Here is a 23,443-nt window from a genome sequence, read left to right on the forward strand (position 1 = left end):
TATAAGTCAAGGCACACCACGCTTACACATGACTTCTCATAATGAAGACCTTACGACTTTTAACCCCTTGGATCATTGATTGTGATGGCATTAAGCATATGTAAAACAATATATAACACAGTTTTTATCTCATGTACATATGAATTATTGCTCAAACCGTCCTAGTATTACACAATTTCTCCTTGTCTTCGTGACTTAGAGATTGCATTGACACTGCAAAAACTGATACACGTGATTAGAGAGGTCAGCTGTTTTGCAAACAACAACCAATGTCTTGCTATAAATATAAAGATTTTATTTTAAGCCACAAGTGGCTCACTTCGATGGCACTCTCCCACTCATGCGCAAAACTTATAGGAGATGTAGAAATCACAAATACATGACCAAAGTGATGGGAGATAAACTTCACCACCTTTAAAGTAAATTTGGGAGAGGGAGACCATAATGAAAATCAGCAACTAATGGATCTAATTATAAAGCCATACAAAATGCACATCCACAGAATACATAACATTCAACAAAGATAAGTGACTCCCATAACTATTGAGCTGCACACAATGATAACATGGTAAAAGTGTATGCCCTTTAAGCCAAGACAAACATAAAAATAGACATCAATAACAATTGAGCTGCATATAATGATGACATTGTTGATCATAGTTTTGTGCATCTCTGTCTCTGCCACTCGCATTCAACTCAATAAGTTAATATCAGTAAGCAACAGATAAGAGCAGATTATAAAACCTGTCCAACACAAATGAATACCCCAAAAGTTCAGGAAGGAGATGGGACATCTAATAACCATACACTAAAACCATTGTAGACTCATGTTTTAAATTTGTGAGCAAGGTATAGAATGATTCATGGAGTCCCATGCAAACAGTTTTTTGTTGGGCTAAGCACTTGCCATGAAGTGGAATCAAGCTGCAGGAAACCTGAGTACATGCCCCAGACAAACCAGTACTCTGAAAGATGCTTACTGTAGTGGCCACCTCCTAACAAAGGTAAAGCTTCCATCATCACTATAAGATCATGAAAGCTCTCTGTTCAAGTAGTCAGCAAACATTCTCTTCACACTTAAAGCATCTGAAGGAGGTGGAGGACCAGATAGACTTGTCTGTCCAGTAAGTTTGATGAAGGTCCTTCTGTGTCGACGAAGTTCTGGTAGACCAACAGTTCGGTGTAAAGTGACGTGAACGGTTTACTGTTAAGAACTTCAATCATTTCTTTAGACTCCCTGTAACTAATAATTTTGAAAAAGAGAAACAGACTTCGTAAGAGATGCAGTATAAGGATATTAATGGTATTCCTTCGCCTATATCGACTTTACCCATGCCACCTACTAGACCTTGTGCTTGAGCCTGTACGAGGACACTAATAACCTCCTGCATGGAATCTTATGTATGGTGAGAATAGCATGCAAACTAATGATCATTGCTATGAACAAACGCAGATTACAGAAATAGAAAAGCACAATACACAAGCCAAATTTTAAAAACATACTTGAGTTGCTTGGTCAAGCTCATATAATGAGTTAGTTTCTGAGGCACGTGCCTGGACAAATTGGTCAAACTATGCTCATCAGCACCAAACAAATCAAATGAAAACTGAAAATCCCCCCAAAAAAAGAGTATATATGTATCATACATTTTGAGTTGCAACAGTTGGCTGAAGAATTGATGATTTTCTTCCTGGATGTTCACTGGCACCTCCTAGAAATGCAACCAGCTCTGCTATAGGCAAGGAATTCTTACTGGGCCGCTCTGTTCCATGACAGACCAAAAAGATTAATCATCCAACCAAGGTTCAAAAAAAAGAGAACCAAAAGAAATGCACACACCTAACCAATTCGGGAAAAAAAAAAAATCAAATAAAATTTTTCGAGCTGAAAAGGTAAACTGTCACTGTTGGAACCATTTCAATAACTTTGTTAACCCTCACTGTGGACTCAAAAGTATGTTTCAGCTACTACTACTAAATCCACATTTAATTGCAAAAAAAGGACTAAGGATATTAAGCTGTCAACTCCTCCAATTCTAAATCATTTGGACACAAAACCTTCATCTCTGAGCTCAAGACGAAACAGTGGCGAATCCCAACGGTTTCGCTTGTCTGGCTCTTCAAAACGCCCCACCAGATCATTGAATCTGCAATTTCATGTACTCATCAATAAGCTATTAAATAGGCATTCAGTGACACTGCTTATACTAAATGTTTACAAACAAGTTTGCAACCAACATGTTCAGAAATGTAATCAAAACACCCTTGTGTGTTTTGAAGCTGATGTCTTGGCTGCACTATTCTTATATTTCTGCATTAAGGGAATGTTTTTTAGAGCTTGTTGCAGATATATATTCTTGCCAGATAAATTAATTTAAAAAAGGTAAATAATGGTGGCAATGATGGTTTTTGGTTGGTTTGTTCATTTTGTTTGTCAGATTGCTTTTTTTTCCACCTTTTGTGCACTTGGGGTGTTGCTCTGATTACCTTAATGGGTAATAACAAAAGAAAAGGGCAACAGAACAAAACAAACATTTGAAGAATAGCAGAAGCTTCTACATAAGATCATTATAACAAGGCAATCCTTGTTCCAGCCGTGCCCGATTCCATGCTCGACATGTGCTCTCCTCTGTATCACAATGTAACTGCCAGAACTCAAGTTGTTGCAAAAAGAATGTGGGGATTTCAAAATCATTACAATAAGAGCATGGCAGTGAATAATGCAGCAAACAATCAGGGTAGGTAATATTGAAGTACCAAACAGTATCGGATTGCAGCAGCTCGAGCAATACACCATAGTTCATATCGATACCCCTGATGAAACAATGAAAGAAGTTAATATTTTCGCAAAATGAGTGCTTACAATGAGCATTTGCATAACACTTGAAATGTTTGGCTGATGATACAACTCTCTGCTATGCCAGCAGAGAAAGGATAACATCTTACTGTAACAAGCACAATGGAAGCTAAGGGGTTAGGCACACAATTTAGGTATTGGTCAACTTACTGGCAGTGGAAATAATACATAAAAAGGAGAAGATGCATGCGATTGGCATTTGTATCATAGGCATATCCTTACATAATAGAGTAGCCTAACATCTAGTTTCCTAGGCTTAAGTTTCACCTTTTCAGATGAAAAATACAATTCATTGTTTGTATAGGTCTAGTCCTATAGACCAGATTGGCCTTTGATAGACATTAATAATCTCTCAGCAAAGTTATGCATACACTTCCTATAATAGGAATGTAGACTCATGAAACTACGGATCTCGTGCACATTCCTCAAACATGATCATGAACATATTACCTCAATCTTTGCAGGATCCATGCATACCAGATCAGCCAATACAATGTGCCTCAAAAAGTGGATTTCTTGCAAGAAATACTCACTTTTCTTGTCATTGATAACCAACGGATGCTTATGTGACTCATTGAACACTATTATCGAGTGTTTCCTATGCTCTACCTCATTCTTTGAGAAGGCAATTATGTCATCAAAGAAGGTTCCCACAAATACTCAATGTGGTTGAATTATACAATCAATCATCCAATTAAACATTGCGAGAGTATTTGTAAGCCCAAATGGCATGACAAAAATCCTAAAAGCTATCTTCAATACATCCTTTGGCTTAATAAAAATCTGATGATATCCACTTTTCAAATCAATATAGTTGAATATTACTGCCCTTGCAATCTATTCAAAATGTCATCAATCCATGGGATTGGAAACCAATTCTTTACCGTGATTTTATTCAAAGCACAGTAATCAATGCTTAAATACACCATCAACCATCATTTTTCTGCACCAAAAGCACTAGGAAGCAAAAAGAAGATGAGTTGGGCTGAATCATCCCTTTTTCTAACAGCTTATTTTCTTGGCTCATTATCTCCTCCTGCTAGACTGCAATTACCCTATATGGTGGCTTATTCAAAGGACTGTAGCCAATGATCAATTATATGGCATGATCCTCAAGCCTTTCAGGCGGTAGCTGCCCTAGAACTGACTAAGAAAAGCAATCAACATTAATTTTCAAAAATGGCATGCGATCTTTATCCAACTTAGTCACATTCCCCACATCAACATTATCATCTTTATATTTGACAAAAACCAAATACACTGAAAGATGATGACCTTGCATTTGCATGTCTTGCCCCACCAATGCTAGTTGCTTTTGCTCATTGACAACACTACCAGTATCTTGAGACGGTTTTGGTATTTCCTTCAATACATCCTGATGTCCCGAAGCTCTAAGGATGATAATACTCTTCTTGCCCTTGCCATCTTTCTTGGAAAGAATCAAAAACCGGGTAAACTAAGGATCCTTGGTTAGATACAGCTGAGAGAGAGAGAGAGCTACCAAAACCATCCTTCCTCCTCAAATAGGGTGGTACTAACCTGATTTAACAATAATTACAACAAGCACAAAATTCACATAAACTGAAAATGCAAATGTTAGCACTTTAATCTTGGACACTGGACACCCTATTGGCCCCAAAACTAGCGCCCCTTGCGGTATTTCTTTATCTTATATTGCAAATGGAAGGAGTACAAGTGAGATCCTCTGATCTCCTCTACTAATCCAAGTGCCTCTTGCTGTCGAAACTAACCGACAAGCCTCCAAACCAATTTGCCCATTGGTTTGCTTGGGAATTGGCCTTCATCTTGCTTCTTGAAAGATAAATTCAGCCCCAAATCTGATATTGGCTGGCTGGCCTCTTGAATCTTCCTGAAATTCCTCAATTTCAGCTGTTGGAATTTAAGTCCTAGGCCCTCAATTCTGAGCATGCATCTCCAGGTGGCTATCAAACCCTAATTTCTTCTATAAATTAGGGTTTACAACAAAGATTGACTAAAATTTCTCTCTGATGGCTCAAACTCCTAAACAATGCTGAGATAGCGTGAGAGATGATTGAGGGATGAGAGAGAGCAATTTCATAGTTTCATCACAAGAAACACTGAAAAGCTACTAATGCCTTGCTCAAACATCCATGGAAGCTATCATCTACAGCTTAGGATCACCAAAGAGACTATTGGACCCTCTTCTATGCTACCATTTGCACCAAAAGGACCTTGGGCTATTGTCACCTTCTCCTGAAGGGCTCCAAACTGCTGTCACATGCTATAAGACTAATCTTTGGTGACTAGAAATCACATCAGTAGCCTCTCCTTGCTCTCTAACAACCTCTTTTTCTCTCACAATGACTGAAATAGACTTTCACCAGTCCCTAAATGTTGGGTGTAAAGTCAGCAATCTTGGTGCTGTAAGCAGTGAAATTCAAGTTTATTATCTCCCACTCGTGAGATCTTGATGAAATTGCAAATAATTTTGGTGTTTCTGTGTATCAGAAGTGCTTTTGGGCACAAATGTATGTAGTACACATGTTTGCCAGCTCCCATTGTGTTCATGTATTGCTGAATATTCATGGTGCATCTTAGTGATCATTTGCAGATCTGGGATTGTTGCAAATGTATTTTTGGTGATATTGCTGAAGTGGGAATCACCTTGTGATGGTGTATGCATGGATTATATGCTGAAATCTCAATTATATTGTTAGAAGTCATCCCTTCTACTGCTGTACATGAATTCGAATCAAATCTTGCTCTTATCTCCTGAAATTTTGGGCTAAAATTAGCTGAATATTCAGCCTAATATTTATTGCCATAAAATACAGCATTGGTACTTGGCACTTTGTGAACAATGGCCACTAATGCTTCTAGCAACAGTGACACTAAATCCCTTCTTGAAATCAAGAAGTTTGATGGCATTGGCTTTAATTTGTGGAAGGACACGATGCAAGGCATTTTGTTTCTCAAGGACTATGATGATGCTCTCTTGGAAATCAAGCCTAGAGCTATGACAAATGAGAACTGGGCTAGACTTAACAAGAAGGTCATTGCATACATTAAAATGATTGTATCTCATGATGTACTTATAGACATTAAGCGTTTTGATATGGCTTATGCCATATGGAAAGAGTTGATGGACACTTATGAAAATACAACTCCAACAAATCAAGTGCATCTCATGCGCAAGCTTGTGAACATGGAGTTGGATAAGTCTAAGTCAACATCGGAGCGTTCGAGTGCTTTCACAAGGATTTTGAGTCGGTTATAGGACTCTGGTTTGCAGCCCTTCAATGACAAATTGAAGGCTATTTTCTTGTTGATGACTTTGCCTGATAGCTAGAAGTCTTTGGTTGTTTCACTAAGCAATGACCTTGCTTTAACATTTGATAGTGTTAAGGGCTCTATTCTCAATGAGGAGATCAAAAGAAAGTCTAGTGGAGAAAGTAGTGATTCAGCCTATCATCTTAGAGGCAGGTCACAAAAGAAGAGTAATGTAGGAAATAAAGGCACAAGCAAGAGTAAAAGCAAGGGCAAACAACAGGATGTTACTTGCTATCAATGTGGATGTAAGGGTTATAAAAAGCCGATTGTCGAACTACAAGAAAAAACAAAGAAAGAAAGAAACATCAAGGAAAGAAAAAAAAGGATAACAAGAAAGATGATGATGGCTCTCTCTCAAAAGAAGTTGCAAAGGCAAATATTGCATCTAGTGTGGTCATTAAAGAGCTCTTTGACACTGAAGAGATACTTGTTGTAGCCTCATGCAATGATGTAGATGTGTTATGGCAGCAACAGATGATATGCACATCACCAAAAAGGAGGTGATTGATGCCTTACTTTCAGCTCATGATGGACTGTCCCAAATCATGGATAGTGGACAGCGGTGTGTCTTTTCATGATACTCCCTCTTTGGAGTCATTTTCTAAATACACTACAGGTTACCTAGGCAAGGTTTACTTGGGCAACAATTATGCAACTGAGACAGAGGGTGTAGGTACCATTCACTTAGCTCTTGAAAATGGCCAAGAGCTGATTCTACTAGATGTTAGATATGTACCTAACATAAAGGAAAGTCTATTGTCAATTGGGCAGCTTGATGCAAGAGGATATTTTACTATCTTTGGTGGTGGATCTTGGAAGGTCTATAAGGGCTCTATGTTGATTGTTAAAGACAACAAAAAGAGGACTTTGTATTGTTTGCATTGTAAAGCATTACCTAGCAAGTTTTTAGCTGTGGTTGAAGTTCATTCACAGATGGAACTTTGACATGAAAGACTTGGCCATATAAGCCAAAAAGGCCTTCAGATTCTCTCCTCTTTAGGGAGATTAGATGTAAAAGGCTCTAGTCTTGACTTTTGTGATAATTCCATATATGGAAAACATGTGAAGTCTCCTTGTTACTTTGGTGTCGTTAAGAAGTTCAATGCCCTTGATTTAGTACACTCTAATGTGTGCACTATGCTTGTTAATTCACATGGGAACACACAGTACTTTGTCACTTTTATTGATGATTTCAATAGGAAGTCATGGGTGTATGTGTTAAAGAGCAAAAAGGAAGTATTGGATGCTTTTAAAAAGTTTCATGCTTTTATTACCACACAGAAAGGGCTTAAGTTAAAAGCTAAAAGAACAAACAATGGAAGCGAGTTTTTTTCTAATGAGTTTAAAAAGTTTTGTGAGATACATAGCATTAAGAGAGAGTTAACACCCTCTTACAATCCTGCATCAAATGGCATGGCTGAAAGATATAATCGCACACTTTGTGAGAGAGTGCATGTTGTCCATAGCTAATCTCCTATAGCAATTCTAGAGGGAGACTCTTAAAACTATAGTTCATGTGTGCAATCGCTCTCCCAATCGTGCATTGGAAAATGGCATTCCTGAAGAGGTTTGATCTAGCAAACCTATTTTACATGAACATTTGCATGTTTTTGGTTGTGATGCCTTTGTGCACATTCCTGTAAATCTGAGGACTAAACTAGACATAAAATCCATCAAGGGCATCTTCATGGGATATGGAGATGAGGAAAATATGGGTTATAGAGTTTGGCTTTCTCAGGACAAAAAGATAGTACGCAACCAAGATGTAGTATTTAATGAGGCAAAGTTGCTAAAAAATGCTACACATGGTGACCTTGACAAAAAGAAGGTCAAATTTCAGCATGAATAGACAGCCATTAGCTGAAGATTCTGTTCCCTTTGATGCTGAAAATGAGCAACAACCTATTGTGCTACAGTCAAAAGATAATGGACAGCAAATAGATACACATGATGGAATAGGACAACAATGCTGAAAACACGTTACAGTAGCAAGAAAATGCCGAAAATCAACCACCAGGTGATGGTGTGCACATACATGAGGATGTAGACCCATTGCCTAATAATACAGATCATTGGGTAAGAAGGTCTACACGTGTCAGAAGGCAGCCATAGAGGTTTCACCCATCTTTGGATTGCATTTTATTGACTAATGAAGGTGAGCCTCTGACATTTAGAGAGGCACGATCATGTGAAAACAAGAGAAAGTGGGAGCTTGCTATGCAGGAAGAGATGAAATCTCTATATGCGAAACACATGGGAACTTATACCTTTGTCTAAGGATATGAAAGCTATCCCTAATAAATGGATTTACAAGGCGAAATGTATCGATTGGAAGCCCTACAAGGCATGCTTGGCTGCTAAGGGGTATACACAGAAGGAAGACATAGACTCCCATGAGGTTTTCTCACCAGTGGTGAAGATGACTACGCTCTGCGTTTTGTTTGCTCTCACTGAATCCTTAATTTTTAAGTTGGATTAGATGGATGTGAAGACTGCTCTTCTTCATGGTGACCTGGATGTACTTGAAACAGCCCGAAGGTTTTGCTATTCCAAGGAAAGAGCATTTAGTTTGTAAGCTGAATCACAGCTTATATGGGCTGAAACAAGCCCCTAGACAGTGGAATAAAAAGTTTGATACTTTTATGCTGAGCCATGTATTTAAACGCAATCATGTAGATCACTACTTATACACTAAAAAGGCTGATGATGGAAGTCTTATTGTGCTGGTCTTATATATGGATAACATACTAATTGCAAGAAAGCATAAGAGTACTCTAAATGCTCTTAAAAGGTAGCTGAGCTCAGCCTTCTCAATGAAAGATTTGGGAGCAGCTAAACTCATTTTGAGCATGCGCATTAAAAGAGATAGAGGGCAGCACTGGTTGTTTCTCTCACAGGACAAGTATATCAATAAAGTACTTGACAAATTTAATATGGCTGATGCTAAGCCTCTTGGTGTGCCTTTACCACCACATACAAAGGTTAGCAAAGCTGATTGCCCAAATGATGATGCAATTGCTATTGCCATGAAGGGCATACCATATACATCAACTTGTGGTTCTTTAATGTATGTCATGATTGCAACTAGCCCTGACATTGCTCATGCAGTGGGAGTTGTTAGTAGATTCATGTCTAACCCCGATAAGCCACATTGGGAAGCACTGAAATGTATCCTTAAAGACTTAAAAGGTACGCAAGTGTATATACTATGGAAAGGGTACACTAGAGTTACATGGATTCTTGGATTTTGGGATGGCAAGAGATCTTGACACTAGAAAAACTACCAATGGATATGTCATTACTTTGGCTAGTAGGGCAGTTTCCTGGTGTTCAAGGTTCTAGAAAATTGTGGCACCAATAGGCTGAATATATTTCAACCACAAGAGCTTCTGAGAAAGCTATTTGGCTTGGTCATTTAGTCAAGGACTTTGGTCTTTCTTCCCATACTCCAGTGCTTAGTTGCGATAGCCAAAGTGCCGTATGTCTGGCTAAAAATGCCATGTTTGATGCACGTACCAAACACATAGATATTCAATACCACTTCATTCAACAGGTCTTGGATGATGGTCTTGTCACACTAACTAAGGTCAAACCCAAGATAACCTTGCAGATGTTCTCACTAAGAGTCTTGCAAAGGCTCAACATGAGCATTGCATCCAATTAGTGGGAGTTGGCTAGCTTAAAGGTACCACTTCGGGTCACGAGGACGTGAAAATTTGATACTTTGCTTATATTTAATTGACATTTGATTAAAGAATTAATCAAATGTGCAATTAAAAGATGCACATGTGTTGCACATGTGAGGTGCAAGCTACTTTTTTTACAATTGAAGGCCCAAGGACCCTGTGAAAAAGATGGGTGTTAAAGGTAAAAGTTGTAACAAGTTACACTTGTTAGATTCTAGGTGAATTTTGGTGTCAGTTTGCCCCTAGGACCATTAATTGGCCATTAAGTGTCAATGGTGACACTAGCGATTAGGGATTAATTAATGGATTAATGCTTGTCCAAGGGTCAAATAATGCAAGGGACCACTTTGGGTTGCAAATGGCCTAGCCAATTAATTTTTGGATGGGCAAGGTCAATTTTCTGGGCATGGATTAAGGGCTGAATTAATTTTCAGAATTAATTAATTCTGAAAATTAATTAAATGGCTGAAAATTGCTGAAAATGGATTAAGAAAGCTGCCACTTGGCAAAACTTTCCCATGCAAGTGGGGGAAAGGCTAAATAGGGCTGAAGGGAGAGGAAAATCTCGTTTTTCATTTTGGAGCTGTTGGAAAGAGGTGTTAGACTCTTGCTGCCAGCTTTAGGACCATTTTCCAGCCATTGGAGACCATTTTGGTGATGGAGATTGCATATTCTTGACCTTGGGAAGCTGACAATTGCTGCTGATGCACTTTCTCCTGAAGATCACAGTCTCTCATGCTCCTATTGTTGTTGGTGCATCCGTTTGGGGGGCTGGTACAGCAGGGCACCAGCTCATTTTTTATCAGTTCCTCGCAACAAATCTCAGAATTTTCTCTCTCTACAACATTCTCTCATCTCCTTCAGCCTATGCTCAGCCATTCTCAGCAATTCGTAGCCATTCGGAGAAGATCTCAGCCATTTTTGGTGGGCTGATCTATAATTTCTGCAATAAACCCTAATTACAGCAAAAATTAGGGTTTAGCAGCCACCTTGGGATCTGTGCCAGAGATTGAAGGCTCAAGGGACTGAAATCAGCAGCTGATAATTGAAGATTATCAAGGGATTTCAAGGGCCAGCCCATCCCGAATTGATTTGGGGCAGCATTTGGCCAGCCAAGGGTCAAATTGGAGAAGAAGTCTTGGGTGAATCAAGGGGCAAATAACCCAAAAGGCTTTGCTGGTCATTTATGACAGCAAGAGCAATTGGTTAGCAGGAGGAGATTGAAGAATCTCGAGTTGTACTCCTTCCAATTGAATGAAAGCTAAAGAAATACCGCAAGGGGCGTCAATTTTGGGACCAACAGGGTGTCTACTGTCCAAGAATGTTATGGTAAAGTGTGTATTTCATTTTATATGCATTTATTTATTGCTGTAATTAACTCTTAAATCAGGTTATCACCACCCATTCCAAGAAGGAAGGCTGGTTTCACTTTGAGCCTTTAAGCGGTTTACAAGCTCATCCCAACACTAAAAACGTTTTTCCCACTTGCATGGACAAGTTTTACCAATAGCAACCTTCTAATCTCATTTTTCAATATTATCTAGCTTATTAAATTAATTTTAGAATATTAATTCTAAAATTTGATTTAATAATTATTATCATGCTCAAAAAATTAATTTCACTAGCCAATAATTAAATTGGCTTGGCCAATTTATCTTCCAAGTACCCTCAAGCAATTATTAACCCTTATATTGAAATTAATTGATTAATTAATACCTAATCTCTCATATTACCACCCACTGACATTAGTGACCAATAAATTGATCTAGATCCAAATTTGACATCGAGTACCACCTAGTACCTATCAAGCATAACTTATTACAACTCTTGCCTTAGGCACCAACTAATGTCTTGGGGTTCTGGGTCCCATACTATGATATAAATAACTTACATCTCACGTGCGCAAGTGACATTAGTACATTTGATTAACTTTTAATCAAATGCTAAGCAAAGGTATACAATTTCACGTCCTCCTGACAACTAAGTTGGATGCAACTCCATATGAGAGAGATAAAGAGAGAGAGAGAGAGAGAGAGAGAGAGAGAGAGGTGTGTGGGGGAAAACCTAGGCCTATATAATGAGGCCCTTACAATTGTACTTTCATCAATATCTGTCACATCAATCTGTTCAACTTGTTGTGTTCTTTTAGGCCCTAACCATTGTACTTTCATTAGCATCTATCACATCAATCTATTCACTTGGTTGTGTCCTTGTAAGAGTTCTCTCTACCTCTTCACCCATTTTGTTTCTCCTTGTCCATCACCAGTAGGGCTAGGATAACTTAAGAAAATCAGCCCCCCCCCCTCCCCCCGTTCCCCCACAAAAAAAAGGGGAGGGGAGCACCCTTGGAGGGGTTACTCTTCCCCAACAACCCTCGCTCCTATTAGACACATTCAAATGGAGCAGCGGAGAAAATCCTTCTCATCCATCCTTTCACAATCTACACCTGCAGTACCGCCACCCCCTACAAAACCATCAACATAGGATTCATACCTCCTTCAAAAAATAAAGAAATTGCAAGTAGAGCTTTTCAATGTTAGCAAAAAGTAACCAAGAAAGATAAACAAATAGCAAAGCTCCAGCTACAAATATAAGAAATGAAGATGAAGCAACACATAAAAGTGGATTTGACACCACCAATTGAGGTAACAACTCCATCTCCACCACAAGTAAAGTTCACAACAAAAGTTCTATCAATCATCAAGGAAAAGGAAAGGATTGAAAGGAATTGGAAATACATTAGGGTCGGTGGCCTCCCTCTTGGGTGGGACAAAGCCATACTTCCACAAGAAGAGCAGGGAAATTATATTCTTAGCACAGATGTACTCAAGGAAAAACTAGGAAAGGTCGTCCCATTTGTGGAGTTAGAAGATCCAAATTCAAACGTCCATTGAAGTGAAGGGGAAGCGGGCAAGAGTTGGGTATTTTGATCTAGAATAGAAAATAAAGGTCATGAAGTAGACCAAGCCATTAGCGAGGACATCAATGTGGATATCAGATGAACGGACACAACTCCAACTCAAGAATAGAGTAGCAAAACTTCGCAAAGTTAGAGATGCCAAGAAGGAAGGGAAGTGGACAGTTTACAAAGGAGGGAAAGCTATCATTAGAGAATTCATTGTGAAAGCCCCTAACAAAGGGACAAGTCTTTAGTTTTCACATCTCTTGGCTAATGGATCATTTGCAATATGGTGGCAACTCTTATGAGTCATAATAGTTCTTTAGGATCTCAAATTTTGCTTTTGCTTTTTATTTTACTTTTGCCTTTATGGTGATAACCCAAAGTGGAATGTAAATGGAAGTGTCTATGTCCCATAGGTCGAGTTCAGCCTCCCATGGATGTTAATATGACTCTCTCTCTTTTTTTTTTTTTTCCGTAAAAGGTAATTGTATTAATTACGAAAAATACAAGATTACTTGATTACAAGATAGTTGATGACACTAAGCCATCAGGAGAAAAAGTTCTCTCGCTCGCTCTCTCTCTTTCTGATTACAAGAGGCACGAGGGCCGTAGGCCAACGTGGGGAAAATCCCAGTAGTAATGCACTACAAAGTTACACGAATCATGGCAACGACCCAGAGGCAATTGCCATATGCCAAGGAAGCAAATCCTCCCGAGGGAGTAAATCGGCGTGTCGGATGAGATCTAATTGCCAGTGCAAGAGGCCTTTAAGCCTGGCAACATGGCGCGGTACATTAGAGGCCGAATCAAAGAGAAAAGCATTGCACGTGGTCCAAATGTGCCAGCATCCCCATTATCGGAAAAAGTGAAATAATATCTTCATGTGCAACTGTGGCGGTGTGGGGTACTTCGGGCGCACAAAGACCCAGTCGAAAGGAGTTAGCGAGGAGCCCACCACAGTGCGCCAAATGTGCGACAAGAGTAACCAGATATTCTTGGGGAGCGGGCAAGAAAGAAAACGATGTCGAGCCGACTCCGCCGTAGTGGTACAGAAGAAGCAATTGCCATTGGAGATGCGACGCTTGGCAAGGGCCGAGGCAAGAGGAAGACCACCAATCATTACCCTCCAAAGAAAGACCTTGCATTTGAAAGGTGCCTTATTCAGCCAGCCCTCCATCAGCGTTGTCCGCCACCATGTCAGCGATTTCCGCAGTCCCCAAACAGTATTAGCTTTGTCACCCAGTCATTGGCGATCCTGAATAAGAAGATGATAGACCTGATTAGTAGAGGCCTTTTCCAGACTCAACCGGCCTGCAAGGTCCCAGTCCTGCCAAGGGCAATCCACCGCCAGGGCAGGAAAGGGTTGCCTGCCCTGAAGTTCCGCCGAAAGCTTTTCCCATAAATCACGGTATACGCGCGGGATCTTGAAAAGTCGCCTAGCAGTCCGAAAGGATACGAGGACGTTGCGCGTGGCAAGGGTAGCATCCGCAACCGACGTCACACCTAAACGGGCCATGCGGTTAAATCGCAGTCTGAGCTGATGTTTATCTTCCCATGAAAGAAGTCTCGATACTGACAACAATTCCAGCTGAAAGGAGTTAGTCTGCAAGCGGTCCCCTACCGGGTGCCAACGGGCCTTTTTGAGCACCACTTTCCAAGAGTCGACCAAGTGCAGTAACAAAGGGGAAGAGGAGCTGGAAAAACGGGAGTCAGCATTAAGGACATGCCACCAGGAGGCCCGAAGCCGGGTATTGCCATGGCGGAGCCCGCTATCCTCAAGAAAATAACGGGCTATGATGGTCCACGGGTGATGATCCACACACATGGCCCGAAAAAGGGACCAACGGAGAGCGAGCATATGATGTTCTGCATCCAAAAGAGCTCCACCACCCATGCGCTTAGGGGTACATGTATGTGACCATGAAATCCAAGAAATGCCTGCCTGCAGAGAATCCTTCTTCCATAGCATGAAACGGATGGGATGAGTGAGAGGCTTCAAAGTAGTAGGCGTCCATGGCAACAAGGGCAGGAAATACGATAGCATTGGGAGCATAATTGACTAAGCCACTTTGAGGCGGACATGGAAGGGCCACGCTTGCGACTTCCAATACATAAACTTTGCCGCCAGTTTTTGTGAAATCCAGTCCAGCAGGTCCTTTGGCCGTACATCTGTTAGCCTGCTCTTATTTAGTCTCAGTCTGTCATCTCCTGGTTGTGAGCTCCTGTCAGAGTCTGACAGGAGACAGAGGAGCTCTGTCAGTGTGTTTTCAGTCTGCTTTAGTCAGCATGTAGCCCTGGGCATTTTACAGCCCAGATCTGGGCTGTTTTTGGGGTGACTGCCCATTATTTTGGGCAGTCGGACCAGTTCTGGTCAGTCGGACCAGAACTGGCCAGTCGGACCAGATCTGGCCAGTCGGACCAGATCTGGCCAGGTCGGCCAGTTTAGCTGGTCGGCCAGTTTTCTGGCTGGGGGCTATTTATAGCTGCCCCCCCAATCAGTCCAGCATTCATCTCATTCATGCTCTGCAGGTTCAGCACTGCTCCCTCCGTCTCCGTCTCCGGCATTGGTGCTGCCTCTGCTTCCAGTCTGTCCTGGTTCCCTCACTGACGCTCCGGGCTGCGTGCAGGGACTGTTCTGTCCATTCCAGTGTATTCAGCATTCATCTCAGTCAGTGCAGACTTTCTTCCTTCATTCTCTGCTTCCTCTCTCCTCTCCTCTGTGTTCGTGTTCTTCTTTCGCTGCGCACTCTCACATGGTATCATCGCCTGATTGAGAGCACGGAGGACGAGAGAAATACCTTACTGCTGCTGTCCACAGTCCCACAACAGCCAGGCGATTCCTTCAGGAGGCTGCCAACAGGTCTATTCCAGCCAGGCGACTGCATCAGAAGGCTGTACAGCCTGCGTTTGCTGTACACAGGGGCTGCCACGTCATCCAGTGACGCAGCAACCCTGCGTTTGCTGCCAGGCGACCTCCTCTGCTACAGGGCGACCCTCCTACAGCTTGCGTTTTGCTGTTTTGCAGGTCGCTTCTACCCTGGCTGCTCCTATCCTGCAGGCGACCTCTGTCTGGGCCAGTACCCGGTGCTGGTGGTCTCGTTTCTGGTGTTCGCCATCAGATCTATTTGCGTTTTGCAGATCCAGGTGGCTGTAGGCACTTTCTGCCTGCATCTTGGTGGTTGGTGACCACACTGTTGGTCCTATTTCGTCAGCGGCACAACTTTCTTTGGTATTTTGCAGATTGGAAGATGTCTTACCAGTTTTCAGGCTTTGAAGACTCAGAGGATGAGCTTCTTTCTCATCATTCCTCTGAGCGGAGGCGGGACTATCGTGAAGTTCGACAACGGGATGACCCTCCTCGCACTCGTCCTTCTTCAGTCCATGCATCTCAGAGGGTTCCATCTACTGCGAAGGTTTCTTCAGTGAAGATTGCATCAACTGTGCGGATGCCTTCCTTGATTCCCTCTATCCAGGTGCCGATTCTCCCCTCCTTTCCGAAGGAAGACAAGTTGGATGGTTCCAACTATTCCCTATGGTCATGTAAGGTGGCTTGCATCTTTGATACCTTTGATCTGTGGGATCTTGTTTCTTCGCCCATCGACCGACCCCCCGTGGATTCGTCCGATGGCACCTCTATGGACCGTGCAGCCTTATGGGATAGGCTCAACTCTCGAGCCCGTTCCTTTCTTTTTATGAGTCTCCATGATTCTGTTCTTGCACATGTTCACAAGTTAAAGACCGCGGCGGAAGTATGGACAAAGCTTGCGTCTTTGTATCAGCACAAGACATTTGCCCACAAGATTTCCCTGGAGAAGAAGTTGCGGATGCTCAGTCTTGATGGTTCTTCTTCCATGAAGGAGCACATCACGAAGATGGAGGATATGCGAGGCGAGATCGCCTCTCTTGGTCGTCTGATATCGTCTGAGGATATGGCGATGATTCTGTTGACTCAGCTGCCATCACCCCGCTATGATGTCTTCTACACCAGCCTCATCACTACGAGAACCCGTGAGACTCTCCTATGGGAGGAGCTTTCCCCGCTTGTCTTGGAGCATGACGAGCGACTCAAAGAGGTGGGAGCCAGTGGCTCCACCAAGGCATTTACGGCTGCCACAGGTGGTGGCAAGAAGAAGAAACAAAAGAAGGAGAAGTCCAAGGACAAGAAGGATGCGAAGGAGAAGAAGCCCAAGTGTCACCATTGTGGGAAGGGCACTCATCCCGAGGAGAAGTGTTGGCAGAAGTATCCCCATTTGAAGCCTAAGGAGAAGGACTCAAAGGCGGCCCCAGCCACAACAGAATCTGCGTTTGTGCATCTCTTTGTTGAGGAAGACACTGCCCTAGCTTCTACCACACAGGAGAAGCCTTGGCTCGTCGACAGTGGAGCATCTTCACATATGACCTTCCGTCAGGATTGGCTTCAGGATCTTCGTTCCAGAGGGGGTACAGTCACCATTGGTGACAATTCTACAGTTCCTGTTCATGGAGTGGGGACTTTACCTATGTTTTCAGACCGGCGGTCTTCCTCCGCCAAAGTTCTCTATGTGCCTGATTTGGGTTTTAACCTATTATCTGTGCATGGTCTTACTCAGTTAGGTACCCAAGTCATTTTTACTCAGGATGCAGTCACAGTGGAGGATGCTTCTACAGGTGATGCTCTTTGGACAGGTACACAGGAGGGTGGGCTTTATACGCTCACAGCCTTGGCTGCGCGGACTTCCCATGAGCTTGGGCTGCTCTGGCATGCTCGGTATGGTCATTTGAACCTTGATTCTCTTCGCCGGGCTTCTAGGAGGAAGATGGTGGAGGGACTTCCTAATTTCCCTCCTCTTCACACTTTGTGCCCTAGCTGCTTGAGGGGCAAGCAGCACAGGCAGCCTCACCCGCAAGTTGCTTCTAGGAGGGCTACTTCACCGCTTGAGTTGGTTCATACCGACCTTTGCGGACCTATGGGCACGGCCTCCCTTGGGAAGGCCAAGTATTTGATGCTGATTGTGGACAACTTTAGTCGTTATGTGTGGCCTTATTTCTTGGAGTACAAGAGCGAGGCGTACTCCCGTTTCTGTGAGTGGCAGGTGTTTATGGAGACCCAAACAACTTCCAAAGTCCGTGGTGTTCGAGCTGATCACGATGGAGAGTTCACTTCTCACCTTTTCTCTCAGTTTTGCAGGGATCATGGTATTCGGGTGGAGTATTCCCATCCGAACACACCATCAGAGAATGGTGTGGTGGAGCGTGCGAATCGGACCATGATTGAGATGGCCCGATCTATGCTGGAGCATAGGAGTCTTCCTCATTTCCTTTGGGGTGAGGCGGTGGCTACAGCGGTGCATATACGCAACCGCTCTCCGACTTCGGCGTTACAGGACATGACTCCATATGAGGCTTTCTTTGGAAAGAAGCCTTCCGTGTCCCATTTTTGCATCTTTGGGTGCGATGCTTTTGTCCATGTGGACAAGAAGAAGAGGAAGACGAAGTTCGACTCTAAGTCGAGAAAGCTTATCTTCGTTGGTTATAGTACGACCACGAAGGGATATCGGCTCTACGACCCGACGACGCGGCAGGTTGAGGTGAGCTGGGATGTGATCTTTGATGAGGCTTCAGCCTCTGAGGATCCGATTGATGGTTCTATTTCCGATGTTTCTTCATCATCGACGGACCCCCCCCACCTTCTCTCCCTTCACTTCCTTCCAGGATCACCCTGAGCACCCCCCCTATTCCTTCTCCTCCTTCGGCTTCCCTTTCTCCTTTGGTGGATGTGCCTTCGTCTACTACGAGCTCTTCTACCGCCTCTTCGGGATCTTCACGCGATATACAGCCTTCTTCAGATGCGGAGGATTTACCTTCACTCGGTGAGGGAGAGTCCCTCTCCGATTTGGGTGCTTTACAGGTTCCGGAGACCCCCCGGTCTCCCTCACAGAAGGAGTCTCTCAGGATTCCTTTATGGTATCGCCGGCTCATGCAGGATTCAGGTGTTACTCACTTTCCTGCTTCTTCTACAGGTCCTCGTCGATCAGCCCGTTTATAGGCCCAGCGGGACAGTTCACTATGTGTGAACTATGCTCTTATGTCACAGATTCTTCAGGATTCCGAGCCTTCCATTGTGGAGGAGGCTCTTGCACAGGATATTTGGAGACAGGCTATGAAGGCCGAGCTCGGCTCCATCGAGCGAAACCATACGTGGGAGCTTGCTCCGCGTCCCGCGAAACGGAAGGTGATTGGTGTGAAATGGGTCTTTAAGACCAAATATCTTGCAGATGGCTCCTTGGACAAGCATAAAGCTAGGCTTGTTGCCAAGGGTTTTGCCCAGCGTGCAGGGTTGGATTACTTTGAGACTTTTGCTCCTACAGCTAGGATGTCCACCATCCGAGTGCTTTTGGCTCTTGCTGCTCATCACCGTTGGCCTGTCTATCAGATGGACGTCAAGTCTGCTTTTCTGAATGGCGTTCTTGAGGAGGAGATTTATGTTTCACAACCTCTTGGTTTTCTTGTGCAGGGGAAGGAGGATCATGTCTACAAGCTGCAGAAGGCTCTTTATGGCCTAAAGCAGGCTCCTCGTGCTTGGTACCAGCGGATTGACCGCTTCTTTCTACAGAGTGGCTTTGCGCGCTCCGCTTATGATCCCAACCTCTACTTACGGGTTGTGGATTCTCTTTCGGTGTTCCTCATCTTGTATGTGGATGATCTTATTATTACAGGGAGCGACACTCAGCAGGTGGAGCATACACGGTCCATTCTACAGCAGGAGTTTGACATGACGGATCTAGGGATCCTTCACTTCTTTCTAGGTCTGGAGATCTATCAGATGGCACAGGGCATTTTTATCTCGCAGCACAGGTACATCTCCGAGCTTCTTTCGGAGTTTGATATGGCTGAGTGTCGGCCTATCTCATGCCCTATGGACCCTGAGTCCAAGCTTTTGACAGCTGGAGTTCCTCTTACCGATCCCACCCGTTACAGGTGCCTTGTCGGCTCTCTTATCTGGCTGCTTCACACTCGGCCGGATATCTCCTTTGTGGTGGCTTTATTGTCTTCTTTTATGCAGACTCCTACCCAGGATCACTGGCAGGCGGCCTTGCGGGTTCTTCGCTATTTGCAGGGGACTCGATCCTTTGGGATCATGTATGGAGATGGGATTACCCTTTCTGGATGGAGTGATTCTGATTGGGCAGGTGATGTGGATTCGAGACGATCCACTACAGGTTATGCTTTCACCCTTGGATCTGGTGCTGTCTCTTGGAGCAGCAAGAAGCAGCCTACTGTGGCACTTTCTTCTACAGAGGCTGAGTATCGGGCCCTATGTTTGACCGCTATGGAGGCAGTTTGGCTCCGTCGCTTACTCGCGGAGATTGGCTTTACCCAGACCGGACCTACAGAGCTGCGCGTGGATAACCAGAGTGCTCTTGCTCTGGCCAAGAACCCGGTGTTTCATGCTCGTACGAAGCACATTGAGGTTCAGTATCACTATGTTCGAGAGCGGATCGTGGATTCGGAGCTGGTGGTGGTCTATTGTCCTACGGCGGCCAATGCAGCTGATCTCTTTACGAAGCCTTTGCCTCAGGCTTCTTTGCTTCATCACATGCGGTTCTTGGGTCTTCAGTCTCTCCCAGGAGTTGAGAGGAGGTGTTACCCTGCTCTTATTTAGTCTCAGTCTGTCATCTCCTGGTTGTGAGCTCCTGTCAGAGTCTGACAGGAGACAGAGGAGCTCTGTCAGTGTGTTTTCAGTCTGCTTTAGTCAGCATGTAGCCCTGGGCATTTTACAGCCCAGATCTGGGCTGTTTTTGGGGTGACTGCCCATTATTTTGGGCAGTCAGACCAGTTCTGGTCAGTCGGACCAGAACTGGCCAGTCGGACCAGATCTGGCCAGTCGGACCAGATCTGGCCAGGTCGGCCAGTTTAGCTGGTCGGCCAGTTTTCTGGCTGGGGGCTATTTATAGCTGCCCCCCCAGTCAGTCCAGCATTCATCTCATTCATGCTCTGCAGGTTCAGCACTGCTCCCTTCGTCTCCGTCTCCGGCATTGGTGCTGCCTCTGCTTCCAGTCTGTCCTGGTTCCCTCACTGACGCTCCGGGCTGCGTGCAGGGACTGTTCTGTCCATTCCAGTGTATTCAGCATTCATCTCAGTCAGTGCAGACTTTCTTCCTTCATTCTCTGCTTCCTCTCTCCTCTCCTCTGTGTTCGTGTTCTTCTTTCGCTGCGCACTCTCACAACATCCACCCCCATTGGGTATCCAAGATGCCTGACAATAGAGCCACGGGAAACCACCTGGCCTTGCCAGCCTAATGACTGTAAATCAGGCTCCGTGCAACTGAGAATGGCGGACTTAAAGGCATTGATGCGAAGTCCAGAGGCTTGACCAAAAAGCGTCCAAACCTCTAATGCCTTGCGAATGTTGTCCCTGTCCGCCTGCAAAATCATGAAGGTGTCATCAGCCAAAGATTGGCTAATGAAGTGTTGGCCCAAAGGAAGGGACAGCCCTGCCAGCTGAGCTGAATCTACCATGGAAGATAACATTGAAAGGACCGGGTGAGTCGCCAGGGCAAAGAAGAGCGGACTCAAAGGACAACCCTGTCTGACTGAGCGTGCAAGGACAAAGGGCTCAGTAACCCCACCATTGAGCATAACTCTGGATGAAGCCGCAACACTAATGGTGTAGATCAATCGGGACATGCGGGTACCAAAGCCCATAGCAGACATGAGATCTGCAATGAAAGACCAGTCCACATAATCAAACGCCTTTTCCAAGTCCAATTAAATCAAGACCACTTCCTGACCGGAGTGTCGTGCATAGTCAATAGCCATTTGCACATTTAAGATATTATGCAGAATGTTGCGGCCCTTAATGAAACCATATTGGAGAGGATGCACAATAGCGGGAAGGTGCTTGTGAAGCCGATTCGCCAGCACTTTGGAGTAGATTTTATACATGGAGCCCATCAAAGAGATTGGTCTCCAGTGTTGCAGCTTTGACGGCGAAGGGACCTTTGGAATCAGTTTGATAAGGCCTTCTTTCCATGAGGAGGGCATGACCCCCGTTTCCCAAACCTGTTGAAACAATACCACCAATGGCTTCACCAACTGCGTGGCTGAGCTCTGAAAGAATTCGTTAGTGAGACCATCCCAGCCAGGACTTTTATCCGTCGGCAGGTGCAACAAAACGTCCATGACCTCCTCCTCACAAATATCTGCCTCCAAAGTGGCTTGCATATCCAATGGAACCTGCTGGCGGACCAGATGATAGAAGACCGAGCGGGCATGCGTAACCTGGCTGGAAGGCAAGGGGGAAGAACCAAGGAGTTCCATAAAATAATTTCTGCACATATTGACAATGGTCTGCGGATCAGTGACCATGCGACCCTCCGGATCCTGGAGTCTGGTCATATTGTCGTGAGCCGGAGACGCATGCAAGGCGCGAAAGAACTTATGAGACTGGCAAGCACTATCTTGCAAAGTGTCAATCAAGGTATGCAGCTTGGCCTGCTGATAAGAGTTCAACTGAAATACTTGAAGAAGATGGGCCACACGCCTCTCCAATGACAGCAGGAAATCATCATCTAGGTAATCCAGGATCAAGGAGCGGACCAAAGCCAGTAGCTTCTCTACTGCAGATCGGCGACGGCGACAAAGGGATGCATGATGGATTCCATACTGCCGAGCAACACGCCGTACATTAGAGAGCAACCGTGCAAATGAAGGCAAGCCCTCAGAGGCGAAGTCCAATAAGAACCTGTCGATCAGTTGCTGCATATAGCCCTGAAAAATTGAATGCTTCAAATAAGAGGAGTTGAAACGTAACGGGAGCCTATCCAGCAACTGCATAAAAGGTGCAATAGATTGTGCCCGCATCTCCAGCTGAAGGGGGAAATGATCCGACAACGCATACTGCTGCAAGACCTTCATTTGCAGCATCTCGGGAAGAAAATCATCCCCCTGCATGATATACATTCTGTCCAGCCGCGACCAAGTAGTGGCATATTGTGCAGAATGAAAAGTAAACCCCGAAAAAGAAGGGTGAAGCCAGGACCAAAGATCCTGCTTAAGAACATGCAAAGCAAAGGAATTCCACACCCGGCTTTCCGGCGCATCCATTACCGAATGCGCTGAAGTGGACTGAGAAGAGTGAATACACATATTGAAATCTCCCATCAAGAGCCCCCTTCGGCCACGTGACATGGAGCCCTGCAAAGTGGACCAAAGATCCCGTCTGGATGCGGGATCATTCGGCGCATAGAGGCCCAATAACTATAAAATCTCTCCTTCAAATAAGACTTCGATAACCAGAAAGCGGCCCTGCACATCATTTTTAATAAAGACAGGCTGATATTTCTCATGGACAATCATCAGTATGCCCGAATAGTGCGTAGCATGGGTGCCTGCATAAAACAGACGGAATCCATGACAATCCACAACTTTCCCTGCTTCACCGTGACTTTTGTGCTCAACTGCACACAATACATCCCATTGATTTTCATGCAACACGGTCCACATGGCATGTTGCTTATGGCGAGAGCAAATGTCTCGCACATTCCATGTGGCTAGCTTCATATCTCTTCAAAAAAAAAAGTCAAGGACGAGGCACCTGTTGCCTCGATTTCACCTTTTCCGCGAGAGCATCCAGGACGCCCTCATCCAAAAAATCAGCCAATACTGCAAAAGAATTCTGGCGACCTGCTTTAGAGGTAGAGGGTGA

The 23,443-nt window shown here is 44.1% G+C and overlaps 1 protein-coding gene across 1 annotated transcript in view; it reads right to left on the reverse strand.

Annotated features, from left to right (window-relative positions):
• Positions 1-590: 590 nt before the first annotated feature.
• LOC148012762 (KTI12-like, chromatin associated protein) overlaps positions 591-23,443 on the reverse strand; it is a 30,081-nt gene continuing 7,228 nt past the window's right edge. The window contains exons 3-9 of the mRNA XM_087669305.1: positions 2,758-2,814; positions 2,560-2,645; positions 2,059-2,147; positions 1,648-1,763; positions 1,504-1,554; positions 1,299-1,385; positions 591-1,192 (exon numbers count right to left, since the gene is read on the reverse strand). Of these exons, the coding sequence (XP_087525431.1) occupies positions 1,031-1,192; positions 1,299-1,385; positions 1,504-1,554; positions 1,648-1,763; positions 2,059-2,147; positions 2,560-2,645; positions 2,758-2,814 (648 nt within the window). The 3' untranslated portion in view covers positions 591-1,030. The remainder of the gene's footprint in view (positions 1,193-1,298; positions 1,386-1,503; positions 1,555-1,647; positions 1,764-2,058; positions 2,148-2,559; positions 2,646-2,757; positions 2,815-23,443) is intronic.

The sequence above is a fragment of the Lygodium microphyllum genome, chromosome 27 (genome assembly GCF_053477565.2).
Source record: "Lygodium microphyllum isolate KBCC chromosome 27, Lygodium_microphyllum_v1.1.10, whole genome shotgun sequence".
Lineage (NCBI taxonomy): Eukaryota > Viridiplantae > Streptophyta > Polypodiopsida > Schizaeales > Lygodiaceae > Lygodium > Lygodium microphyllum.